The sequence below is a fragment of the Seriola lalandi genome, unplaced genomic scaffold (assembly GCF_002814215.2).
Source record: "Seriola lalandi dorsalis isolate HSWRI2012SDOR001 ecotype SW California unplaced genomic scaffold, Sedor1 jcf7180002054427, whole genome shotgun sequence".
NCBI classification, from domain to species: Eukaryota; Metazoa; Chordata; class Actinopteri; order Carangiformes; family Carangidae; genus Seriola; species Seriola lalandi.
In genome coordinates, this window is record NW_019524980.1 from 201,814 (window position 1) to 228,029 (window position 26,216).

General features: G+C 42.0%; 2 protein-coding genes across 2 annotated transcripts; both read right to left on the reverse strand.

The window, feature by feature from the left end:
* Positions 1-359: 359 nt before the first annotated feature.
* On the reverse strand, positions 360-5,477 carry mat2ab (methionine adenosyltransferase 2Ab). Its single transcript, XM_023410657.2, has 9 exons — positions 5,225-5,477; positions 4,437-4,514; positions 4,213-4,335; positions 3,985-4,097; positions 3,715-3,858; positions 3,408-3,626; positions 3,138-3,320; positions 2,882-3,015; positions 360-2,169 (listed from the first exon to the last, which is right to left on the reverse strand). The coding sequence occupies exons 1-9, from the start codon at positions 5,316-5,318 to the stop codon at positions 2,067-2,069; spliced, it is 1,191 nt and encodes a 396-aa protein (XP_023266425.1). The 5' UTR covers positions 5,319-5,477; the 3' UTR covers positions 360-2,066.
* A 2,452-nt stretch (positions 5,478-7,929) lies between these two features.
* inpp5jb (inositol polyphosphate-5-phosphatase Jb) lies at positions 7,930-25,995 on the reverse strand. Its single transcript, XM_023410683.2, has 13 exons — positions 25,514-25,995; positions 20,216-20,730; positions 18,575-18,682; positions 18,194-18,302; positions 14,630-14,746; positions 13,434-13,609; positions 13,069-13,180; positions 12,461-12,570; positions 12,049-12,256; positions 11,572-11,709; positions 11,382-11,465; positions 11,197-11,301; positions 7,930-10,982 (listed from the first exon to the last, which is right to left on the reverse strand). The coding sequence occupies exons 2-13, from the start codon at positions 20,716-20,718 to the stop codon at positions 10,632-10,634; spliced, it is 2,121 nt and encodes a 706-aa protein (XP_023266451.1). The 5' UTR covers positions 20,719-20,730; positions 25,514-25,995; the 3' UTR covers positions 7,930-10,631.
* Between the last annotated feature and the right edge of the window lie 221 nt (positions 25,996-26,216).

Here is a 26,216-nt window from a genome sequence, read left to right on the forward strand (position 1 = left end):
AGGAAGGCATGTCGAAGTTTTATACCAACATCTTCCCTATATGGCCCAGGACCTTAGTTTTAAACTGCTGCTATATCTACTTTAGCATAATGGAATAATTAACGTTAAATGCTCAATATGGATTCATACTTCTGTTGTTGTAATGTTATTGCAATGTTGGTATTTGCATTTTCAGTGCAGTTGTATTGAAGGCAATGCACTGTGCTTCCACCACAAGAACTGTCATTTTGACTTAACAGACATGTCAAATAACACTGGCAAAGTGGCCAGTGTTTTATTCAAGTACCCCTGCATTTCATCTCTACTTTCTCATTATGACTTGCAAGATCAATGAACAAAAGAAAATTCAAGAGTCGGGACATTTTTAACGAGTAGTTGTTTATTACAGAGCATAAGTAAACTACCCAGTCTAGACATGACACATAATACAATATGAGCTACTTGTTCCTCTGGAAGTTGAAAGCATGTTGGTAGGAAGGGAGAAAAGCAAATGGGGAGTAGAGGAAATAGAAAAGGCACTCTTAACTTACTGTAGCCAACGGGATGCCCTCCAAGAGGTAAAAAGGGAACAAAACCCAAACTCCAAACTCTATCCAACACATGGGATGGCTATGTAAACAAGGCTGGTTTCTCTGTACTACACCAACCAAATGTTGCCATCCTATTAATGAGGATAGGTAAGAGCCAAAGAATTGCACCAAACATTTAATGGGATTTAAAACTAACCCATCAAAAATAAGTTCTGTATTCCAAAAATAAAAAAAAGGTTGTAAAATAGTCATTAACAGTAGCCAGTGACAGTTTTTCTTATTGAGGCAGACCAAAGCTTTTCTGTAGAACACTCTGGGGCCTCAAGTCAAACACTGAAAAATGATCAAGTCAAAAGGAATTCAATATTCAATGTGTTTAAAGCTGCCTTCTGAAACCTCAGCTTCTCTGTATCCACGCTGAGTTTCAGAGAACAAATAAATAGTGTTCAGGTTTGATTCCTAGCCAATAATAAGCTGTGGCAAAGAACACACCCCTTTAAGGATAAAGATGGGAATCAGGTTTCTCTGTAGCTACACCTGCCATCAATATACTTAAGGAGTAAAAGGGCCTTTAGTCACGTCAAACCATAAAAAAGCAAGTTAAACTACATTTAAAAAGGACTCATTTAAAATTTAATTTCATGTCATAAACGATTCCAATTTTCCATCACTATCAAGTACAACCCATACCTCTGCAGACCAGAGCAGTGACATAGCAGCTTCTGACTTTTCTGTATTACGTCAGAAAACAGCAAAGGTCTGTAGGGGCATCTGAGGTTTTATGCTCATTTGAGAGCTTGAATAATTACAATTTGGCTCACCCCTTAGCCTGCAGTGCATAGCTTTTTAGTGAAAATAGCAACAACCCTTGAATTTTAATTGTGCCATTCTAGCATCCTCCACAGAGACGAGGGAATAAAGCGAACAAAGGGATAAAGGACACTGGGTCAGGGAATTATCGTACCAGACTGACGAAGGAGGAATGTTTAAAAAGAAGCAAGACTCGTTTTAGCAAGGCGCCAGATCACAGGACCCTCCAACTCTCAAATTGTGCTTCTAAATGGATTTAAATTTTTAGATGCACAGACTCCTTATATCAGTAGCACCAGTAAATTAAGAGGGGTGTCGCATATCTCCTAATATGCTACCGCCATGACACTGAATAGAAGACTAACAATAGTGACAAGTGTGGAATGCCTAAAGGAGAGCAACTGAACACAGCTATTCAGGGCCTATCACAACGAGAAGCAGGGGAACCTCCAGACATGGGAGAACATTAAGTACTCTGGTGCATGAGTTCATGGAACCCATCCAATTCTTTAAACATCAAGTTTCTGAAACGTGCCTCCTAGTGCCCAGTAAGATACTGCAACCAGCAGAAAACAGTAACAAGACAAAGGAGGGAAGTGGAGTAAGGAAGGGAGTCATGTGTTAAATGATACCATTATGAGAGAGATAAGGGCATTTCGCCCCCAGAACCTTGTAGGCTTCTCTGTAGTATACACCAACAAGCCTGGGGGGAAAAGCTTAACAAGTTTAGTATTTGAGTTTTTTGGGCACCTCCCATGGGAAGGAGTCTCGGCCAAAGTGGCCATAGGCTGCGGTCCTCTGATACAAGGGCTTCTTCAGATCCAGCTCCCTGGAATACATAATCAACATATTTAGCAGCAGTCACACCCAGTGACTTCAGATGCACGCAATCATACTCACACAGGCATAACGCTCACTTTAGCTGGTGGGGAGCGCCGAGCCACCAAACAAAAGAATAAAATAAATAAATAAATAAATAAATAAATAAATAAATAAATAAATAAAATAAAAAAAGCAAAAGCATCAGCTTTGCTAGACCAGCTGATAAACTGGGAAACACGTGAACCTTCGACACTTACCCTGCTGATCAAACTGGACACTGCAGCTTGCAGATGGAAAAAAACTCATCCAATTTACAGAAAAAAATAAAATAAAAAAACCTTATGCTATGAGCTTAACCAGCTACCTAAGCTATGGTCAGATAATACATATCTGCCCCAATAAATTTGACTATTGCCCCCACCTAATGCCCACATGTGTAACCCACTATGCCATGTAATTAAGTCGAAAGAAGATAAGGCAAACGCATAACCTTCAATGTGAGGCCAAACAAAGTGCCAGCTGTAGCAAAAGAAAATGGCATTGGCCTGCAGAGTTTCCACGATAAATTTGTGAATTAAATTAACTGTAAATCCTGGGCAGGACAACTAAATATAAAAAAATAAATAAAAAAGACAAAACAAAAAGGCACAGGAGACAGGAGGGAGCCAGGTGCTGCCGTTTTCATTGAGTAGCAGGTGGCTTCAGATGTTACACATTACCTGACAATGACTCCAGGACGGAGATCAAAGTTCTTCTTCACAATGTCAAGCAGCTCCCTCTCACTCTTGTTTGAGGTCCCATAGTGGAAGATAGAAATGGAGAGGGGATGGGCAACTCCAATGGCATAGGACACCTAATACAGCACACATACATGTATTATATCAAGCACAACAAACTAAGAAAACTTCAGGCAGGAAACTTTTGCAGCCCCTCTCTCTAAAATGAAGACAGGTCGGTTTTGACACTAACACACACCTGGACCAACACTCTCCTGCAGAGCTCAGCCTTCACCAGAGACTTGGCCACCCAGCGTGCAGCGTAAGCAGCAGAGCGGTCCACCTTTGTGTAATCCTTCCCAGAAAAGGCTCCGCCACCATGGGCTCCCCAGCCTCCATAAGTGTCAACAATAATTTTACGTCCAGTGAGGCCAGCATCACCCTGTAAATGAGCAACAGAGGTTACAAAAAGGTAGGGTGCACATCACAGGCTAAATAGTTTCTGAAAGCCACACCCTTTGACATTTACCTGTGGGCCCCCAATGACAAAGCGCCCGCTGGGCTGCAGGTGGTACACGGTGTCATCATCCAAATAGATGCAGGGAACAACAGCCTTGATGACTTTCTCCTTCAGAGCATCTCTCATCTCCTCCAGGCAGATATCCTCGTCGTGCTGAACAGAGATGACGATTGTGTGCACGCGCACAGGAAGCATGGCGCCACGGTCCTGGCGGTATTGGACAGTAACCTGCAAAGAAGGTGAAAATATAAATGAGCTAAATCACACCTACAAAAACAGAATTTATAATAGTTGATAGCAAGTGTGTCCAATCTACCTGTGTCTTTGAGTCTGGCCGGAGCCATGGGAGAGTGCCATTGCGTCGCAGTTCAGCCATCTTAGCGTTCAGCTTATGGGCAAGGACAATTGTGAGAGGCATACACTCCACTGTCTCATCAGTGGCATACCCAAACATCAAGCCCTGCAGAACAAGAGACATTCACTCAATGTTTAAGAACGTCGAGCCACATTTGAGATCAATAATGCAGCAATTAGCAACTTCAGGAAAAACAAATGACAGACCAAAATGATTATAGCCCCTACTAACCTGGTCCCCAGCTCCAATGTCCTCCTCATTGCGGTCGATGTGAACACCCTGAGCGATGTCAGGAGATTGCTGCTCCAAGGCCACCAGAACATTGCAGGTCTTATAGTCAAATCCTATGCAGGCAACAGACAAGCAGCAGATCAAGACACCATTCATAAAAAAAATAAAACAAAATGAAAGCCTTCGACAACACATGAACACATAAGCCAGAAATACTACATGTCATACCTTTGGAGGAGTCATCATATCCAATTTGACGGATGGTGTCACGAACAACTTTCTGGTAGTCCACTGTGGCACGTGATGTCACTTCACCTGCCAAGAGGATCATCCCAGTCTTGGCAACAGTCTCTGGAAGAGGACAGAAATATGCATTTAAATAAGCAAGAGATTTTCCCTTTGGCAATGTAAACATTTAACTTCAGCCAAATGAAAACACAGAAAATTCTTACCACATGCAACTTTGGCATCAGGGTCCTGCTTGAGGTGGGCGTCAAGAACTGCATCACTGATCTGATCACAGATCTTGTCTGAAAAAAAATGAGAACAGAACAAATACCGGTATCAATAGACTGAAGAAAAACTAGATCACTGGGTCTGGACGTAAACTGTGGCACGTTAGAGTTATGGGGAAGGCTCGCGCTCAGTGGGAGTGGCTCCAGCCCATACACAGCCGCCATTTCAGCATCTTGCACGTGTGGTTGGAAAGAGGAGAGCGCGCCCAATAAACCGGGGACCGGAAGGCAAAAGTGATGCACTTTAACAATGAACTAACTATACCTTAGAATGATGTAATACAATACTAATATATCGTATTGTTCAAGCCCGCGGATAACACTACTCGTCATTGTGCTCCACGTACCTCGGGGATAGCCCCGGACATTCAGGAAAACGTCAGCCAGATCTACATATAATAGTATTATAACGAGCTGAGTATTCAAGTGATGCTTGCGGTAAATGTCTGATACCAAGCCGGCGCTGTGTTTATTGTCAGTGGACCACACACGCGGCAGCATCACTGTAGATTAGCTAGCTAACATTAGCAAGCAGCGCATGCTCTTGAGACCGGCCCGGCTATATTCATATAACGGAAAAGGCCGTAACGTTCAAATATGAATGATGTTGGCGGCAGTTGTTCTTTTTACAATTAAATTATACAGTACGAGGTGATGAAAACAGTTGTAAGTTTTGCTCACTCTATCTAGACAAATTGATGTAAGGCCGGCGTGCCGGGTCTTACCGGGGTGTCCTTCTCCGACCGACTCTGAGGTGAACAAGAAGCAGTCCTCGTCAATGAGGGAGTTATGAAAGCCGTTCATCTGTCCGTTCATCATTGTTAAAGGTGGCTTCTGGTGTGAAATTTAAACAAGAAGTGTTACAACGCTGATACCAGACTGACTCTGCAATTCTTAATTTTTAGCAGTGCCTCGGCGTTTTCCTTCCTCTCCCAAAGGACGGTCCAAGCTTCTCGGCGTATTGATTCTGGAGCCTGAGCCTCATGGCGCAGAGCTCCACTATTTATTCTATGAAGTCAGACGCTCTGACGTCAAGAGGAGGTGGACCGTACCATCCAGCCTATCAAGGGGGTTGTAGCATACTGTAACCAGGAGGATTGTTGCAGTATGGTACTCAGGCAGAGGCCATGTGATGTCAAAATGTTGCAGCGACTTGACAGCGTGGTTGGTCAATCTGCAGGGAGGGAGTGTGTCATTGTTAGACAAGGTGTGATGAATGGCAATATAATAAATGAATGAAGGTGTTTCCACTATGTAGTGATTTCACATCTGCTGCCCAAGTACCAGTCTCAATCATAAGGTTGCTATAGGTGACTCTAAACCAGCTGATCTTGGATCATAATCTCCCTAGGCACCATACACTCACACACATCCTGTATTTCTTCATTCTGTATCTTGACAGCGCCATTGTTGCAGGCTCTACCTCAACCATTGCCCACACACAAATTTAATCATTCACTGTCACCTTTGCATGTGAAAGTAGAGCAGTTTAAAAGTAAAGTTTTATTGGACAGTAAATAAAGACTTTGTCTCTTTTGTAAATTTACACTCAGGAGGTTATCATATATCAAACTCCTAATATCTTAGTGTATGATTTTTTTTTGTTTTTTTAATCATGGGCCTATGTGCATCAGACAACAAATAAATGTTTCCATGAAACCATTATTAGAGCCTGGTATAAACCAACACCAGTATGAGTAATCTGATAAGCTGTATTCATTTTAGCTTTATCAGAACATATGCTTCCCTGGTGAAACAACCAGATAAACCTGGTAATACATTTGGAACAACATGAAATCTGGACAATGGAGAAGGGCAGAGACTGGGGATATTATATCTCAATGTAACTTGATTATACTTTACTCAAAAAGCTCCGATCTTCCTCTTTTGCTTCAGGCCCTTCTGTGTAATATAATCAGAGGCTTTGATTGTGAACATGTTGTACCTTTATAGGCTGCAGATGGGTTTGATTAATGTCTCTGGAAGGGCTGGTTTAAGCTTCAAATCAGGTCCATTTTATTTATCTTAGGAGACAAAATGTCTGAAAGTAAGAAGTTTATTTCTGACAGAATTTTTTAGTTTCAGTTTGGGAACACTTCACTCTTTTTTGGCTGCTAGACTGATGTAGCTGTTCAAACTCTGTGCTTAAAAAGTCTGTAACTCCACCAAGGCAGCTCATGAATGTTTTTTCTCCTTTTCATTGTTAATATCTGATGTCCAGTGTCTATTAATCATTCTATCATCAAAATTTCTCTAAATATGGCTTGTCATGGTGACACAGTATTAATGAAGGTGTTGAGCACACAGACACAGTGGTGTTTCAATCAAAGCCCAGAGTTACATCATGAAGCAGTGAGCTGATATTCAGTCCGACCTATAGGGGAGATAAACATGTTCACCGTGCTCTAACTGAAGCCAATAGTCAATCACTGTGAAAGTTAGATAACTAACAATGGCTGTTGGGTAATTTCTATTATCAACCTTAATATCCTCCAGACACACACACACACATACACACAAAGTGGCTCAGCTCACAGGTGGTCATACATTAAAGGTCAAAAATCAAAGGTTGCCTTCAGCATGCACACATACTGTTTGTGGTGGTGAACAAAATGTGACCCTTCATTTTTGCAATTTTGATGGAAATAAGCTAAAAATAAACAGGGCTCTTCACACTGCAGCATTATTTGTAACGCCATCATGCATCATTTTAGTCAATTAATTTGCCAGTTTTTATTATTACTTGGGCTTATGATGTTTAGTGTCAGCAAACCAAGCAACTCAATCCCTGACCAGTGTTGCATCAGAATGGTACAGTCAGCATGAATTTGCGTGGTGGACACTTTCTTTTCAGAGGGCAAAAGCATGATGCAAGATGCACCTGCTATTGCCTTCTACAGGATGTGTTGTGTTTGTCACCCACATTCATTCAGAAAGTCTAAAAATAGCAACGACTTTCACTGTAAACAATAGAAAACCACAATAAGCTGACTGTTTATCCCAAGATAAATGATAGACTGGAGGGCACTTCTTTTTCTGGTAATCATTAAAAAGAATACAGTTTAAGATAAGTACTGTTGTTGCACCAATTACCTTTATAGTGACTGGCTGAGGAAAATATTACCTGCATTTCTTTGTGCAAAGGTTAAACAGCTCTGACGGCACTGTCTCAAGGAAATACGTTTGCATCTAAGGCCATCACCTTTATTTGATTTGCAAACACACATTATATGCTCAGTCACTGTTTATGTTCCTTTATCTATCTTTTATTCTCTCTATCACACACAGTAACGCTTTATAGATCATGTTTTTCACTTAACTGAACATTATTAAGCCGACCAGTACCACAAGAAAAAATAGATTATAGTGCAATTAAACATTTTTTAAACAATGACAATACTGTGTATGAGGAGACTCAAGAAAGACAGACCACAATTTGAAGGGGAGTATATTTCTCTGTGTTGCACTAGTTTGAGGATTGGGGAGCAAAGCAAGCAATCTTAAAAAAAAAAACCTTCTCACCTCACCAATCAGATGATTTCACAGAGATACCATCCTCATATGCCAACAATTAATATCTCGCATCTCGCTTGCTGTAGTTTATGTCAATTTCATTCACAGTTATACAAACACCTGTAGACTAAACAATCTACACTTCAGACATTAAGAGCAATATTTGATCTGAATTTACTAAACTGGAAAGTGGAGAAATCAGACTCTCTCTTCATAGTTCCAAATACAAAAAGAAAATAATTATCAATATTTTGTAATATCACTTTGACATTTCCATTGAAATAATGCTCCCTCACTGGCCAGCAGAATTCAGGCTCATTTAACATTTAAATAAGAAAATAAATACATAATTTAAGTAAAATAATCTTTATGGCATAGATTGTCTCCTATTTCATATTTTCTACCATACTTCATATTTATCCTTTACATACATATTCCTCTATTTTAGCCACATAATTACAAAACAATAACATTCTGTAGACAGAGCTTTTTTCATAAACATTTCACAATAGATAATCACTGGTCAGGACTGCAGCACTGATCATACTTATCTAAATTACCTAAAGCAGGACAAGGTTCATACAATCTTAATTTTTTTTTTTTTTAACATGTTATTCTAAACAAAGGTCCAGTAGATTTTTCATTTAAAAATTAAGAAAATACATGAATGCACCATGAAATGATTCAGACAATTTCAGATTTATGCAAGCATAACTATCCTGCATTTTCTTCACCTAACATTTATACTGCAGTTAAATTTTTATTCTGTCCATCTTACCATATTTGGCTAACAATTTTCACGGCCACAATTATGACAAAGAGGAGTCAAAAACAGCACTTTACAGCACAAAAATCACAGTACCGGAATGTACAGTATGTCCAGCAGCAAACCATGCAAACACGGTCAAACCCCATTCACTGCCACAGCTAGCTACACACACACGCACACACACTTCCAGAATCCAAAACACACACTTCCATAAAAGCACATACACACAAAACTGATAACAGACATACACACTGAGGTTACAGCCACAACAGTATACACTGCTCTATGATAACAGCCCAAAAGTATGTCTAAGTGTCTAAGATGGTGCATCAGAGGTCACACGGTTAACAATGCAATGCAACTATTGTGACCATTGTCACTGTCAGCTAATCACCAGGATCTGTGCGGGAGGATCTGAGCAAGAGAGAACAAAAACACAAACAGTGAACTGAAAAGTCAAAATCATACAAAAAGTAAAGTATTAGGACCATTTCATGTACAATAGTGGAACATGTCAGCTTTGTATTATACTACCTACAGTATAATACAATAATACAAAGGCCTGTAGTAGCTCTACATAGCAGAGTTCATGCCCACATTTTGTTGGAGATATCCAGATTGCTTGTATGTTGAAAACAAATTTGAATGCAAATTAAAAGTGGGATCGAAACAAGTGTGTGGTTTCTGTGTTCTGGGTTAATTAGATTAAAAAGTAAGTTAGCCTCCTTGCTGATTTGAACAGTAAGTGTTACATAAGGCCCAATAAGTCATAAAGGTCTGTGTGTAAAAGCTACACACGTTGGTTCACATATTGCTGTAGTTACCACTGTAGCTGATGCGGTGGAGTTAGTGGCCGACAATAAATCAAATGGTTCTGGCGAGACAGCTATGCTGTGTCAGCTGACAGTGAACCTCCCATGCCCATCACATCCCACTGCACTGATTTGGCGGTCTATTTAAAGGCCTTTACGCTCACATTTGCTCTCTACACTGACATGTGCTGCGCTGCTGCCTGAACCCCAGTCTCCACCTATGTTGGCTCTGCTCTGTTGTTATACACCCTGGAGGGACTTCATTCCCTCCAATGTTTCCTGCAAGTTATATCATGTTGAATTTCCAAAGCAGGGAACGTACACAAAAGCAGAGCCATACCACAGATTCAAACTGCACGGTTATGTCTGTTTGTAGATTTACAGAAACTAATAATGTGAGTGATTGTTGACAGAGCTGGTAATGCTTTCATAGGATGTTTTGGAACAAAAATAAATTTCATTATGTCTTTATTGTCCTTTTTTTGTCTGAGCGGATTTGATTCATAAAAGACACATGTTCCACAACTAAAGGAAACTGAATGATTTGTGAGCAATGTCTGTGTCAAGAATGTCATACGCCATGTCTCAAAAGCGTGTTCCTTCATTTGCATGCAGTCGGCTGACATAACTGCTGGCTAAGTGCAGAATTTCAAACCAATGTTGGAATATCGGGAAGATGGTTTCTAAAAAGTATTACATAACCACTCTTTGACTCTACATGACCATAAATCCTTGAGTATTTCCTAATGCAAGGTGACAGCTCCCTGTACTGTCCACACCTGAGAACGGACAAAGATAGAAGAAACACAGGACAGAGTGAAAGGTTTACAAATAAAAAATATACAATGTGCACAGCTTAATAAAACAACTCAAGGCAAAGTGAGCCTCCTGGACAAGCCAGATGGCTGTTCCTGAAAAGGATGGCATCAGAAACTGTACATTTAAATTTCAGAAAACATACAGTGTAGTGGATGTATCAAATAAAAGACACAACAGTTGGCTATGTGACCTGTGACAACAGCAGGACTTGGTGGTGCATCACACTCCTGAATGCTCTGTGTTTTTGTCTTTCACCCCAGGAGCAGACGCCAGGCTGCTGCTGCCCTCTGCTGGGCGTCCTGTGGACTCGCTCCCAGCTGCTGTGGAGGTGCTGGATGGAGAATCATCAGTGACGTTGAGCTGTTTCACTTTGGCCTGTGCAGGACTGCCAGAGCGGCTGCGACTAGGGCTGTGGGTGTGGGTGCGGGTGCGATGCTTGCGGTGCTTGCCCTTACGTGGACTGGGACTGCGGGACCTCGTCTTCATGAGGACAACAGTGCTGTCATCTTCTGAGCTAAATTCAGAGCTGTCTGAAGAACTGATATCAAGGCCTGAAGTGGGAAGCTGGATCTGAGGACAGACAATAAAGAGGATAAGAGTGGGAAGGAGGGGATAGAATATGGAGAAAGAGCGGCAAAATGTCAGTGGCAGGAATGAAAAAAGTGTAAGGATGCAGATGGGAACATCAGAAGTAATAGCATACAACAGATGTACTGTCCCCCTCTGAGACACAATGCATTTGATTGTTTTAACCTCAAGAAAGCAGTGCCAGAGTTATGATTACCTGAAATGGCTCTGTTACACCCACAAGGGTGCTCATGTTGTTGCTATAGTAACCCAAGATAAAATCCCCTGAGCCTTTGGGCAATTCCTCCTCAGTAAATGTTACCTGGAAAACAGTTAGTGAGACATTTATTAAATGTGAAAGAAAATGATCTCTGAAGGGAATTCAGCACACATCCAGATTACCTGATGTTCCTGTCGATGAAAATCTGCTTCCTCTTGCTTGGCCCACACATATCCCACATAGTCCTTGTGGTGTTTGAAACCCACCTATGGAGGCAGCAGCAAAATCACAACCTCTAACTACTTGATTGAAAATTGTAATGCACAGAATTACTTTTTATACACATCATGGATTGCTGACGGTAGAGATTACCTTGTACAGTCCGATCCAGTCCCAGGAGCTGCGTGCGTAGTTGGGCGCCATTTTGAATTTTGCTATGGCATCAGCAATGCTGTTCCACTCATCCTCCACTATGAGTGTGACCAGGGGGATATCCACCTTGTACGGGAACTACAAAGACCATTTACCATAAACATTTAGGCAGTGAAAAAATACTGTAAGTTTTCCAAAAATAATGAGGAGCTTGGTATCGAACCTCAGTACTTTTTGAATACCAAACCAAAATGTGTCCGCAGCATTGATTATCAAAAGCTGTACTGGAGTACTGCATGTGACTGCATGGTCATATTCTTTGTTTTGTGAATGTATACTTTAGATGTTTCCTAAACTAAATCATAATTTTAGTAAGTATATATAGGGAAAGTTCTTGTACAGCTGTTCACGTTGGAGTACAGAAACAAAGAAATATGTTATCACATTATCTTTACATTGTACCCTGTTGTGTCTCACCTGCAGTGTAAAGATGGAGGAGACCGGTTTGTGGTCGCTGACGGTGTATTCCATGTGACTTCGGTAGCAGTGCTGAGTCACTTTGGTCCCGCTGGTCAACCCTGAAATGGAGCCACGCTTCCCTGCACCGAGTGCGGCGCCGGCAGGTGCGGTGGCTCTCAGGCGCCACAGAATCCGATCAGTCCAAGCTGGTTTACGCTTCTTTCCACTGGGATGTAGACAGAAAGTTAGAGATGGAGGAAGAGAAAGAAATTCCCTAAATACTATTTTATTTAAAAAACATAGAAGAAAAAAAGGAGAGGCACTTTCATGCGTCCCCAGGCAAGTGCAGACCTTTCAGAGAGGAGAGTAAAGTTTACTCTGAGCTAGGCACTGAGATAGAATTCATAACAGCACCCTCAGCAAGACCAACCTTGTGTCGTACGTATTTGTTCCAACATCAAACTTGTAGGTAGGAGAGAATTTCAGTGGTCCCTCTTGGAATCCCTCTAACACTGTCTCACTGTCTTTGGCCATGTTCAGCTGCAACAGTGACAATTAACAGACATCACTCATTGAAAATCTCTGTTTGGAAATTACATACAGCTCTTGCAAAAAGGTTTCTCTTTTGCCCCCTAGTGCACGCACCCACACAGTGCATGGTCCACCAGGGGAGAGATCACATTTTATCATGACTTTTTAAGCAAGTGAAATGACAAGTCACTAGCATTCTGACCTAAAGTTAAGATTTTAGAGTGAACAGCCTTTTGAAAAACAAGTCTGGATGACATTGACAGTGTCAGATGACAGTGTATACACCCACTACTGCTCCTCAAAAGAATTAAAACTCAATCAAAAATCAACCCAGTTGGCTGCTGTGAATACAGATGAGGTAAAGGACGAGTTCTTTCTAATGCTTTGCATGAAGACATGCAGAGGAGTTAAATTTGTTTTCACAGTCTTTTATATATATATATATATATATATATATATATATATATATATAAATAAATTGGACAAACTTCTTTTTTTTTTTTTTACCTGATCTTTTTCCCACAGCATGGGAAACTTGTTGTTATCAATGGCTGATTTCACCACTTGCATATCCAGGTCATCAATGCGGAAATTGAGATCCCCAAACCAGAACACCACACTGTCCAGAAAGGAGAAATTTCATGAATTCATCAATTCAAACAAGTGCAAGTACATCAGTACTTATTCAGGGCGATACCATGAATATGGAGAAAAGAAATCTGGGATTGTTTGTCACAGTTATATCAGACCAGAAAGGTTCCACCAGATTTTTTTTACTGCTTATACTACAAATACAGCACAGATATAATTGTCACTGTGTGTGTGTGTGTGTGTGTGTGTGTGTGTGTGTGTGTGTGTGTGTGCTGACTTACTCATGGTCAAGAACCCCGGTGGCAGCCTGGCCCTCAAACTGCTGCTGCTGCAGGATGCTCTCAAAGTCCTCCATGCGCTGCTCTGAGTTTTCCATGTGAGCCGGCAGGTGGCAGTTGAGGAAGCAGATGGTGTGACCGAACACTGACATGCGGGCACTCACTCCACCTTTATTCCCCTGTAATATTTTGAAAGAGAGGAAGGCACACACTGCTGAGAAGAGGAGAAAAGGCATTTGTGTGAGTCTCTTCGACAATTTCCCCAAAAGCAAAATTGAATGAATGAATAATATATAGTCAGTGATGGACAAGTGCCTAAAGACAGTGTGTCAGTTTTCCCTGTATTGAGCGGTGCCAGTGTCTCTGCTGCAGAGAGACAGGAAGTTTACTCATTAAGGACCATCATCAATATTTAATGCTTACAGTGAAGTGCACAGTGGGGGGACAGGATGAGTCTGTGGATTTCCTCCCACTCTTTTCCCAACTGCTCTGACCCACTAAAACACAAAAGATGCTTCATTGCAAATTATGTAGAACACGTGTGTGTGTGTGTGTGTGTGTGTGTGTGTGTGTGTGTGTGTGTGTGTGTGTGTGTGTGTGTGTCTGAGTTCCTACAGGGAACTACCTGTAGGAGATACTTGCTACTTTTTGACCTGTTTCAAAGAGAAGTGGTGCTTGTAAACAAAATTTTGATCCTATGAATACTCCTATACTTGTTTCTTTTGTCCAATTTTCATAACAGAACACATGAGAAATGACTGATTATGAGAGTCCCTCCAGCCTGCAGTTTGCCCCTGGTTCATTTTTGTTATGCTTGACTTTCCAAGCATTAATAACCGCTGGCTGTGAGATACTAACGTCTATCTCTTTCTCATAAAACTAGATGGATGGCATTTGAATAGCAAGGCTTGATAATTTGGTTGGTATGCAGTTGCTCCAGTCGCTCATATGTTAGGCCATTTGCATTAGATTACAACCATACAGTATGCTCAGCAGATAAAACAGCTACAACATCCTCATCAGGTCGGGATAAAGTAGAGAAGTGCTGTTTACAAACCAAGCACCACAAGCGTGAAGAAACTGTAGTGGCAAATCTGTGTCTCTCGGATCTCTGTTATGGAAGTCTCTGTAGGAGTGACTAGGCTTTATTACAGCCTGACACAGTGCTGATCACAGAATGGTGTCAGTGGCTGTCTCACCCAGTAACCCCCCAGGCCAGTGCGGGTAGTCTCGGTCTGGACTCCACGGAGGAAGGGCAGATGGAAGTACTTGGCAAAGACCAACAGTAACAATCCTTGCATCCGCTGAGAGGTCACCTGAGGGACAACACAGGTGAGGACAAAGACAGTCAGACATCGAAGAACAAGATAGGACAACATGAATAGGTACACATTGAGAGTTATGTGGAGGCGATTTACATAATCCTGAAAAGAGAACAGCTCTCGCACTGAAATTTCAATGTTCAAATTCTTTCAGTAGGGTCCGGCTTTGCTGTGTGTTCATTTCACTTTCTCTTTCTTTTCCCCTCCGCTTGCACTCTTCATCTTTCTACCGCTAACATTTTCATTTTGCCCTGTGGCCCAACTCTCTCGCTACTTTACATGAAGCTCTGCACATTAAAGAGGCCACAGCTTGCGGTCTGCCCTCACAGCGGAAACAAACCACTTTGTAGAAACGTGACGCGTGCACTCGGACCTTTGCTTTCTTTCAAGCCCTCCACCATCATCTCAGCCACTCGCTTCTTGTTATGCTACATGATAATGTGCAGATTTTGACGATTGTGTGCCACCGGTATGAAAACACTGTAAGGAAATTTTTGTGCTGCATAAGAGAGGCAGGAATATGACGTGCATTTTGTTAAGTGGAAAAAGACAAGTTATTTGCATGCTATGCCAAACCCCTCACCAGATATTTATATTCATTCCTCCCTCTCCCTTTCTCCAGTTGTCCACACATCCCAACCCCCACTACAGGCCAAAGAAGCACGATCACACCCTGCCTGAAATGCCCTGAGGTCAGTAATGGAGGCCCACATCTCCACGTGACATAAGACCCTCTCGCTTGTATACTAATGGAGTATGTGAACGACGTTGTTGCGTAATAGTTTCCACTGAACCGTAAAGTGGACCGACTTTATCTGTGGTACGTGTGCGGACATAGACAATGTGTGTGTCTGTGCGTGCACTTGTGTGAAGTCTGAGAGAATGTACCTTTGCCTGTGCGTATTGTGGTTGAAACACATTTCTTATCAACCTCAGTGAACATTGGAAGAGCTCCTGAAGGCTGCCAAGATATATTTTAGGCTGGAAGAGAAAAGACTTTTAAGCTCAAGACAAGTGTGTTTGTGTGTGTGTGTGTGTGTGTGTGTGTGTGTGTGTGTGTGTGTGTGTGTGTGTGTGTGTGTGTGAGAGTGAGAAAGAGAAAGAGCGAGAGATAGTGCATGTGTGCAGCGGTGTATGTTTGACCTTGTAGCACACACGACTGAGGAAATGAGCTGTGGGTAACAAGTGTGATGTTTGAAAAGCAGCACGGGATTTTGGAAGAAGATAAGCGCGAAATAAATGCTGATTAATTCCAGTCTCTAATACTGACATCCACAGAAACATGAACTGCTACTTCAACATTTCATTACTCAGTATGTTTACTAGATGTCATTTGCTGGATTTTTGAAGAAGCCTAATTGATTTATTGACGTATGCACTTAACAAGTGTGTCTTAAATGAAATACTGCAATTCTGGTAATTCCTTCACCTGATATGATATGACCTAACATAAACATTAATCATGTTATAAAACTATTACATTTTACAGCCTAGTAGTATTTAAAATGCATGTTTAGCTGTGTCATAGTGAAATAAATCAGTCAAGTTGTACTACAATGCATTTAGTAGTGTGTGCAATGTTGCAATTAGAGATTAGGGCCCTGAAAAAAAACTGCCTTTGCTAATTTGTGCAGCTAAACTGCAGCTTACTCAAACACCAATAATGGTCACAATCAGCAACTGTTCAGCGAATATCCAGAAAAAGTGTCTTGTTGGCCATGTCTTTCTGCAGTGAAGGGCTGGTTTGAGAAAGCTTTCTTGTGCTTGCAGCAGTTAAATTACCTGACGATGAGTCTGGGTGAGCGAGTATCTCACAGCGGAAAGAATAGATGGGGTGTCGTTTTACTACGTGTCTGTCCACCATCATTGGACTACTGACACCACCACATATTCTCCTTCTACCTAATAGCTTGAGACAACTCCAACTAACACACTTAACCAACCCACTCACACCATTATGCACATGAAGCACACAAAAAGGTCACATTTGACAAGATGATTTTAACTAGAATTACCACCTTGCGGTTGTATGCCTCCACCAAGTAGCCAAGTTGCGGGTAATATGGTCAGTCTCTCCTTCCTTAGTTACAGCATTGAATAAAGTGTTTTTACTGAACATTATGATGTCACAGTGAAGTTCACCATTGACCGTTTGGATAGAAAATGTCATCACTTCCTAGTTTTATCCTATTATACATTTGTGTTAAACTGTGTCATAATTAACGTATGAATGTGTGAGTTAAAAACGTGTTTCATAGTGACCTTGACATATGACCTGTGACCACTTAATTCTCATCAGCTCAACCTTGAGTCCAAGGGCATGTTTGTGCCAGATGTAAGTTCCCTCAAGCATTCGTGATGCATCGCATTCAGAAGAACGAGATGTCACCATGACCTTGGACTTTGACCTTTGCCCACCAAAACCTTCAGTCAGTTCATTTTGAGTCCAAGTGAATATTTGTGCCAAATCTGAAGAAATTCCCATTCAAGGCTGTCTTGAGATATCACATTCAAGAGGTCAGAAATGTGTTTTGTGAGGTAGCAGTAGGACCAAAAACGAATCAGTTCATCCTTGAGGTTAAGTGAATGTTTGTACCAAATATGAAGAAATTCCCTCGAGGCGTTAATGAGGTTTTGCTTTCACAAGAATGGGGCGGACGAATGGATGGACGCACGGACAACCTGAAAACATAATGCCTCCGGCCCTGGCTGTTGTTGGCGCAGCGGCATAGCCAGGTTTCAACTAACGGGGCAAACCATGAGATAGCTGGAGGAAAGCATCAGTCTCACTGTCAGAGGCCCATCAACACTGACAACAACATGATCCAAAAATAAAACAGCACCCTGGGAGACATTTGTCTAGCTCTCTCAGCTCGACAGCTGATTCACGCTCTCTGGCTCACCATGCCAACAGAGCCAAGCATCATTTCAGACGCAGCCAGACGAACACCAACCAGTTACAGTACGTACCATACAGTTCTTTAGAAAAATAAACATTTATGTATGGCATGCTTTTAATGTCATATTCGATATACAGTGTGGGACATAGATCACATCCCATTCAATTTGTGCATTACATGAAATCTATTGGATTTCTTAGTATCCTACCTCTCCACACTGGACATGTGTAGGCAATACGAAATAGAAAGATAGAGAAAAAGGGGTAGGTATGCAGGAATAACGGCACACAGAGGGAGTCCAAGAGACAGTGTGAGCTTGACTTTGCATTATGAACTTGGCAGAAGATACTGTAGCAGATACGCTGACATTAAACGCCCGTTATAAATTATCACTGCATCCGTTGCTCAGGGAACAAAATGAGCTGAAGCAGCAGCAGGAAGCAGAGATCTCATCAGTGTTCACGTAATGCGTATGAGTCCAAGTTGTTTAACATTTTACTGTGAGTGTGCATATGTGTTTATAATAAAATCCATTACTGACCAGCACATAACCAAAGGGGCTGAGTCTCTCCATGCAGACCTCGCTCCACTGGTCTGTGAAGAGGACATCTTTCAGCCTTTTGTTAATCATAGAGTTTACTTCCTGCAGCCTTGAAGAAAAATGACACACAACAAGGCACAGGGGTCAACAGCAGACAGAGATGTACGAGGCGCTGATGAGAGCAAGCTTGTAATGTAATGGTGGATTAATAAATGGAAGAGAACTGTTGCCATGAGGCGAGAGGGAGACATTCAAATCTGGGCCTGGCAGCTCATTATTGACATTGTCTGCAGCGTTGATGTGGGGACAAGCAAACACAAACAGACACTTCGACTTTCATGTGGAAGAAACCGGATGACTACTGCACCGCAGAACACTCACCCGATAATGTACATGTCTGTGTTTCCATCACCCACATTCAGCCCCAGCAAGGAGGTGATGTCATCAGGTGGCGTGGCCGAACCCACGTTCCAAGTGATGATGTGCACCCTGTTGGAAAAAGGTGTTACGTAATATCTCTTATAAACACTTATCGCCTACACGCCTCAGTGTCACAACCTCCAGACAGCAGAACCCTTGTATTAATAACCCAATGTATCATAACTCTCCTGGTAACTATGACAGACACCTTTCAATGACTTTCTTACCACAAAATGTGACGTCTTGGCTGTGTGCTTGTAAGTAATGCAAATAATGCAAGTAATGTTGTTTCAAGCAGCCACTGCTGACATTAGTCAAATTAGTAAATTAAGTAGGGTCCATTAGAAAATCTAAGTCATCCATATAAATGTGAACATAAGGGTGTCTAAGTGTGTACAGCCACCCACAATCCTGAAGAGGAGAAATAATTAAACTTGTCTACTGTATATGCCACACACGTTTAAGAACTTACATTTAATGTGTTATTTGCAGTGTCAGAAAAAACTACTGAAAATTTAACAAATGACACTTGTGAACAATTTAACACTCAGCTCTTTTCTCATTTACTGCCCAAACTAAGGCAATGGCACAGGATATGTTATACAGGACAATACCATCAAGTGCCCCACGTGTCTGAAACCTCTCCCTGTTGCAGCAGGGAGTGATCTTCCCACGGGGTCAGCCATTTTCTATGTTGGCCAAACGTCAGACTTGTTGCAGGGAACTTGAGCAAATTCCAAAAATGTTCTATAAAAAGTAGCGAGCTCACTACGCTCACTGATCACGAGGCAGTGTTATCATTAAAACATCACTCGTCTGAACTTCCAACAGACCCTCCTCACTGCATCACAGCATGTAAAATACAGCTGCAGCTACTACAATTAGAGAAGCCTTATTTAGGTTTGGAAGTTTTCTTGTTCAGTAAACGACCTAAATCAGCCCTCAGACAATTTTATTTCCTGCGGCTGTGTTTTCTGTGCCTGGGCCCTGACTTTGAAAAGGGTTCTGTAAAAGACAAATCTACATGTCATTTTGATAAATAAACATTAAACTGGTTATATGTTGCTGAGAGACATCATTACAATATTCTGGCCTAGAACTGTGTCGAAGGTCACCGACTCATCAGTGTCTCAGTCTTCACTTATTCAGCAACATAAACAGCTCCAGTTTCAGTTAAGTGTATAATGATTCACCAGGATTTGGTAAGAGACACACCCATAGAAAAGAGGGAGAAAAATACAAAAAAATACATATTGAGCTACAAAAGTAGTTCATAACACACTATAATGTAGTTGTAAACAGCTGTAAGGACTTAACCATTTATTAGATGTCTGCATACTACGTATGAATTCTAAATAGGGGGACTTAAAATAAAGTGTTCAGAGATAAATAAAAAAAACTAAAATAAAACTGTGTTAAATAACTATGATCTCAATTTACAGCAAAGATTATAAGATAATAATCATTCAGCCGTGCAGTGCTACTATGTATATAAATAAAGTCTATGTGTGCTAAGGCTAATCCTTCTTAGATGTCTGGGAATGAGACGCCCTGTGGAGACATGCTGAGACATGAATGTCACACACAGATCAGGACACTTGCCTGAAGTCTTCCACAGTCTGGGCCTGAGTGTCAGCTGTGCCTGCTACAGAAAGGGCCCTCTGTGCATGAGGGTTCAGGTGAGGAGGCACAGGCCTACTAGCAGGGGGGTGGGGGACTGAGGCAGCTCTAACTGGCTGGTGTCCTGGACCTTTAGGACGAGCCTTAACGCTGGGCCCGGTGCGGTCTCCGAAGGGTTTGACTGCTGCAGGGCCGGAGGGTTTGGGGCGACTTGCTGCGGTGCCATCAGGAATGCTCTCATCCTGGTTAGCCTCTGAAATGGGTTCAGCTTTGGGCTCAGCTTTAGGTTCGGCGATGTCTACAGAACCCTCTACCCTGGCGCTTCTCTGGGGCCGTCGAGGCCGGACAGGACCTGGAGGCTGGCTGGTAGTGGGATCTGCGGCTGGAGCCGCTGTATTTGATGCTGGAGTTGTTGTTAAAGCTTCTGCTGCTCCATTTGGGTTTTCTTCTCGTGTCTGACTTTGGCTCTGATTATCTTGGTCCATTTCTTAAGATTTCTGTGAAAAAAGAAAACAATTGTTTTGAGAGATGCACATTTTGTTTGCATTTCGGAATTTAACTCATCCAAAACCTCTCACTAACCCTGAAGATAACATTTTTGTGTAGCATCAGAATTATATAGAGGGATTCATATAAGGAGCAGGACCAAAGTGCAGTTTCAGTGGCCATACAATAATGATGTAATGTGATAAATAAATAAAATAAAATAAATTAAGAATAATTAATTATTTAAAAATTTTATAAATTAGGAAAGGAGCTAACAAGACAAAGAGAGGATATCTATCACTGAATCACTGGACAGCAAAACATGCAGCCAACAAGTCAATTCAGCTGATGAGTGTAGGACTGTCATGAGACCCTATTGACCCAGCAGGAAAGCTGACTGAGTCATTCAGGCTCCCACCATCATGACTGTTCAATTACCTGCCTTCTCACGGCCATTATAAAACAGATGAATGCAGCTGCACGTACTGACGGCAGAAGACATTTGAAAGAACACACTACACAAAAACAGCTGCTGTAGAGCAGGTATATTCTTCTACTGTCCTAACCTCCTACAGCTTTTACAGGAGATGGGAGATTTGGAGAAAAAACAAAGACCTGGGCACAGTTTATCATCTCCTCTACTTCTGCCTAAGCCGCCTGCTAGTCCTCCAGTAACCAGGGAGATGCTCAGTCAGTTCATATCAGCTCAGAGCACCTGCCACACACTGACATGACAAACCGCTGCACAGTCCAGAACAACAAAAGTCAATAGCGCAGAATAAACAACAACACAGAGAGTGGAAGCTGCAGAGAGATCCCACAGACAGAGAGCAGCAGAAGAGGAAGTCAGGGGTAAAAGAGGAACATAAGCCAACTGATTCAAGTAACAATCCATTCAATTATTGTGTGAATAAATGTCCAATTTGCTTTTCTCAATTGCTGACTGATAAAACAATAGCAATTAAGCTACTGAATTACTATTCTTCTTTAAATGGAAAATACATGAACCATTTTACATTAGAAGCAACTGCGTCAATGAAGCGATGAAAAATGTATAAATATAAAATTAATAGCTGAGTACTTATGGTGAAATTCAACATGTCTAAAGACAAAACGAGTGTCTCTTATAGAAATTCAAACTGAAAAAAAAAAAGAAAAAACATGTTAGGCACACTCGACACCAGAATAAAAACAACCAAGAGTTTCTCAGATGTAAAATCCCCAAAATATAAAAACCCCATAGACGCAAACATGGTTTTGTGTTTGTGGACATGTGTAATCCTTAAAATTGCTGATTTGGGCATAAAATCGTGGCAGCCTGGCCCATCAGACCATCAGTAAGAGGACCCCCGACCCTGTGCGCAGCCAAAACATGGTAGACATTATCCCATCATATTAACAACACGGCTGAAATTCTGCCCTGTACATCATGGACATATTTTTAGTCAGTGGGGAGACAGACTTATCTGGTTGGGGACTGAGAAACAACAGAGCTCTCTCTTTTTTTTCACATGACCTTGGAGAGACTGAGGCCATGACTTTCATGCAGAGAGGAGCGCTGCCTCTGTGCTCCACATGTGCCCAGAAACATGGTGGTCTTTCAGTCCACCAATAACCTGGTGCCTGGCTGGAGATAATGCATTCCTGTGGTCCATGGCATTTAGTGTATGTGTGTGTGTGTGTGTGTGTGTGTGTGTGTGTATGTGTGTGTGTGTGTGTGTGTGTGTGTGGAAAGGGGGTGGGGGTGTCAGGGCGATTGGGCACACGTGGGAGTGGGTGGGTGCAAAACGAGCCAAGGGAAGCAAGAAGGAGAGGCGAGCGAGACAGCCCATTCACTGACAACACTGTGTCTCTTTGCAGAATGTCTCTAAATTGATCCTCTCACACTTCCCTCTGGCACCGTTTATTTTTCCAAGCTTTAATCCCCCTACTCTCTCTCTCTCTCTCTCTATCGTTCCATTTCTCTAATCCTCCCTCTCTCCACATCTTCTCCAGACTCTGTTGTTCCATCTTACCCACCTTCACTGCACAGACATTGAATTGCTCAGCCCTCCAGTTTAGTTTTTCCCATCCTACCTTTTTCCTTTCACATCAAGCTGACCTAAAATCTTTTTTCTCCCTTCCTCTCTTTTCCCCCCTGCGCTCTGAGGTGACACTTGTGCTCCTCCAGCGACATGCTCTGTATTGTTTCCTTCAGCCAACCACCTCACAGTCACTATCAATGACGTCAACATGCAACAGTCTCAGCGGCCACCGTCACAACGGTCGGACAGAGATCATAATCAGTATTATTGTGATGTTTCTGTGCTCGGGAACAAGGGGGAAAAAAACTGATGATATGTGACGATGGGAACGAGAGCATGTTCAGTCCATGTACGAGATAGTGCACAAAAATAGCTGGGAACGAGGAGGAACAGTTTGTAAGACTTTGTGACGGTGACATGGACACTAATTAGGGCGGAAGCAGCACATGCAGAGGCTTCTCGGTTTGTTTTTAGGAAAACATTTTTCCATTTTTTTTCTGCTGGCCAGAATGTAAATGCGGTGCAGTTCATCTTTCTAACACAAAAAAATGTTTAAATGTTTATTTATATATAAGGAAGATCAAATATTAGCCTCTCCGGGACTAGTCGTGATAGACTACCACTTTTTATTCCACTCACGTTCACAGAGGAGAGTGGAATGATTTGATAATAACAAATGTGTCACGGTGTTTACATGCTCCCTCCTGAGGGGGTGAGAGCTGAGAGAGCCAGGAAGGATGTAGTGTAACCCAAACAACAGGCAGTATCCAGCGTTCTTGGCAATCAAATGGTCAGAAGTCATATTTCACATCTTTAGGGGATAACATGGAGGTCATCAAGGAGGGATAACAATGAAGTCATTTATATGGTCACACTGAATCATCCTTTATCTTAAATCCTCAGCTCTGTATGGTTGCACTCTGTTCACCTCTTCAGTGTTTAATATTGAAATTTCAGCCAAGCAGTGTGTTGGTGTTCGGGCCCTCTGGGGCCATATGCCTCTGTGACAGGGATACTAATGATGACCCGGACAGAAATGACACCGGCAGCTGCTGCCACAGTTGTAAATGGCTCCTCCAGGTCCTAGTGCCCCTGAGTACCCCTCCCCTGTGTCCAGAGGGCCTCATCTTTCCGATCAGGTCAAAGCCAAGGCTGCAGGATGTTAAAATGATCTTGCTCTGACACTGAAAACATGTGGCTGACAACCTACAGTATAATGTCTGCACTGCAAAATTATGTTGTAAGTTACAATTTCAGATTCTGTCAATTAACAATGATAGAAATCAGCCAAATAGAAACATTCACTCATTCTGCTTAAATGGCTCTCTGCAGAGGAAAACAGTGACCATCAGATGCAAGAGCAGCATCTGCCAAATAATTGGCATGCGTACATTGCACAATGTCATGTAATTAGGATAAACATTTTCATTCAGTTCAAGATAATCTGTCTGTAAAGAAACCTGACCATGGAAATAAATTCAAATACTCATTAGGGATGATAAAAAATAAACTCTCTGTGCTTGGACTGGCCAGTGAAATAGGTCCGACGCATGTGTACAAGACAGAAAATCAGTCTGACAGTCACTGACTGACAAGTCAGTTAATCACTCACATGTTCCTTCCTGCCCAGTTACTGGTTCTGAAGTGAGACTTAAGAAATACGTGCCATATTTCACAGACTTGCCACAAGCTGCAACAGCAGTAACAAAACCTGTTAGGGGAGTCATAATCAGTGAGTTTGGACTAAAAGTTAAATGCATCATTTTTGAATCCAATGTAAATGCTACCCAATGTTAAAGATTCTTTCAGTGCATATATTACATTACATTACATTACATTACACTGTTGCATGAGAAAATGTGGCTGCAATTTGCATACTACCGAGCACTGTAATGTTTGGCACTGTAAGGGTAAAGCATATATGGTTGATGTTTCACTATGTTAATAGATGACAGATGTATAGCATGAGTTCAGCTCTTAATATTTAAATATGCAAATGTGCCTGACAACCAAGACAAGGCTTTTTGATATCTGATATGGTTTGTAGAGACTGGAATACAAGTTCTACATTATACAGTGTCAGGGCAGCGGACACCAGTATTTGGTCCATGGTAGATGCACATACATACGTACTGTGACAGAAATGACTGATGTCTGGGCTGAAAGAGGAAAGCAGCAGATACAGTATATGGCCTAATTACACTCCAGCTTCGAGGACAATATTTCTGGCTGCAAAGGAGGATGAAGGTCATTTGAATTCAGTGTTTTGCCATCAGATATTATCTCAGACATATGGGTGCCAGGGTGTACATGCCTGTGTGTGTGTGTGTGTGTGTGTGTCAAAGATGAGGGAGGAAAATATCAGTCTGTGTGTACACATTTCTAATATGTGACTATAAGATTATGAATCACCAGCATGATTTCTAACATTGAAAAGGGTGAGAAAAATGAGAGGTTTATTTCTTAATTATCATGGTTTAACGTTACAAATAAATACTGTAACACATAGCTATGACCACTGTATCAATATCCAATCTCATGTAGACACATCCAACGACAGGAGGATCAGCTTTCAGGGATGTCTTTACAGCTGCTGTCAGGATGAAACAAAAGTAAACAACAATATTTCCTGTCTTGCATAATTGGATGTGTTTAAGCTGTCACTTCCTCTGGTGATTAATAGAACAGAACTGATCTACATTAAATGCTTCTGATAGGTTTCAATCTTGAACATAACGCATGCGTGTAGCTGATTAATTGTCACCTTTACCTGTTGTGGTCCGTGTGTGCTGAGGATTTCAACAGCTGATCGATCTTTGAGTGAACCGTTTCTGCAGAGGTAGAGGTCGGTCAGTCCGGAGCTTCGGTGGAAGATACAAGAATCGCGTGAAACGTTAACTGAAAACACGCTGAACTTTCCTTCCCAGTCGCCTCCCAGATGAAACCATCGGCATCCCAGCGCCTTCCCCCCTTCCTCCTATCCTTCCTTCCTTCCTTCTTTCCTTCCTTCCTCAGCGGGGAGATGACAGAGAGGAGGAGCAGGTGGGGTTTAGAGCTACACTGGCGACAGATTTGCCAGGCAGGCTACATCTCTCAGAGACACAAACGTCTCCTCCTGCCTTTAAAGACACAGGCTGCAGCAGCTTCCACACACGCGCCTGTGTCCTGTACCTCCCCCCCGTCGTGCCCTTCAAATTAAACAAAACGTCCGACAGCGCTTCCGTAAACGAGCAGCCACTGCCTGCCAACGGTGCTTGGTCTGATGATTACTGTTGAGTCCGACTCTGAAGCTCATAGAACTGAAGCAGGTAGAAGGGAAATATCCTGGCAATTACGCCCACAAACACGACTTCCATTTGCGAGCTGAAAGGATAATACACTGTGTTACACACTCTTACACGACGCAGATATTCATGGTTACCAGACGATTCGCCTTTATCAGGGTGTGAGCCAAAATACCATTCAACTGTGTA

Excerpts from the sequence above, each read along its gene's own strand:
- mat2ab (XM_023410657.2), bottom strand. The coding sequence starts at position 5,318 with ATGATGAACGGACAGATGAACGGCTTTCATAACTCCCTCATTGACGAG. Across the intron at positions 3,859-3,984 it reads ACATTGGAGCTGGGGACCAG|GGCTTGATGTTTGGGTATGC; the intron begins GTTAGTAGGGGC and ends CTTGTTCTGCAG. Across the intron at positions 3,016-3,137 it reads GCAGGAGAGTGTTGGTCCAG|GTGTCCTATGCCATTGGAGT; the intron begins GTGTGTGTTAGT and ends GTGCTGTATTAG.
- inpp5jb (XM_023410683.2), bottom strand. The coding sequence starts at position 20,718 with ATGGACCAAGATAATCAGAGCCAAAGTCAGACACGAGAAGAAAACCCA. Across the intron at positions 12,257-12,460 it reads ACAAATACGTACGACACAAG|TGGAAAGAAGCGTAAACCAG; the intron begins GTTGGTCTTGCT and ends TCTACATCCCAG. Across the intron at positions 11,302-11,381 it reads TTCATCGACAGGAACATCAG|GTAACATTTACTGAGGAGGA; the intron begins GTAATCTGGATG and ends ACTGTTTTCCAG.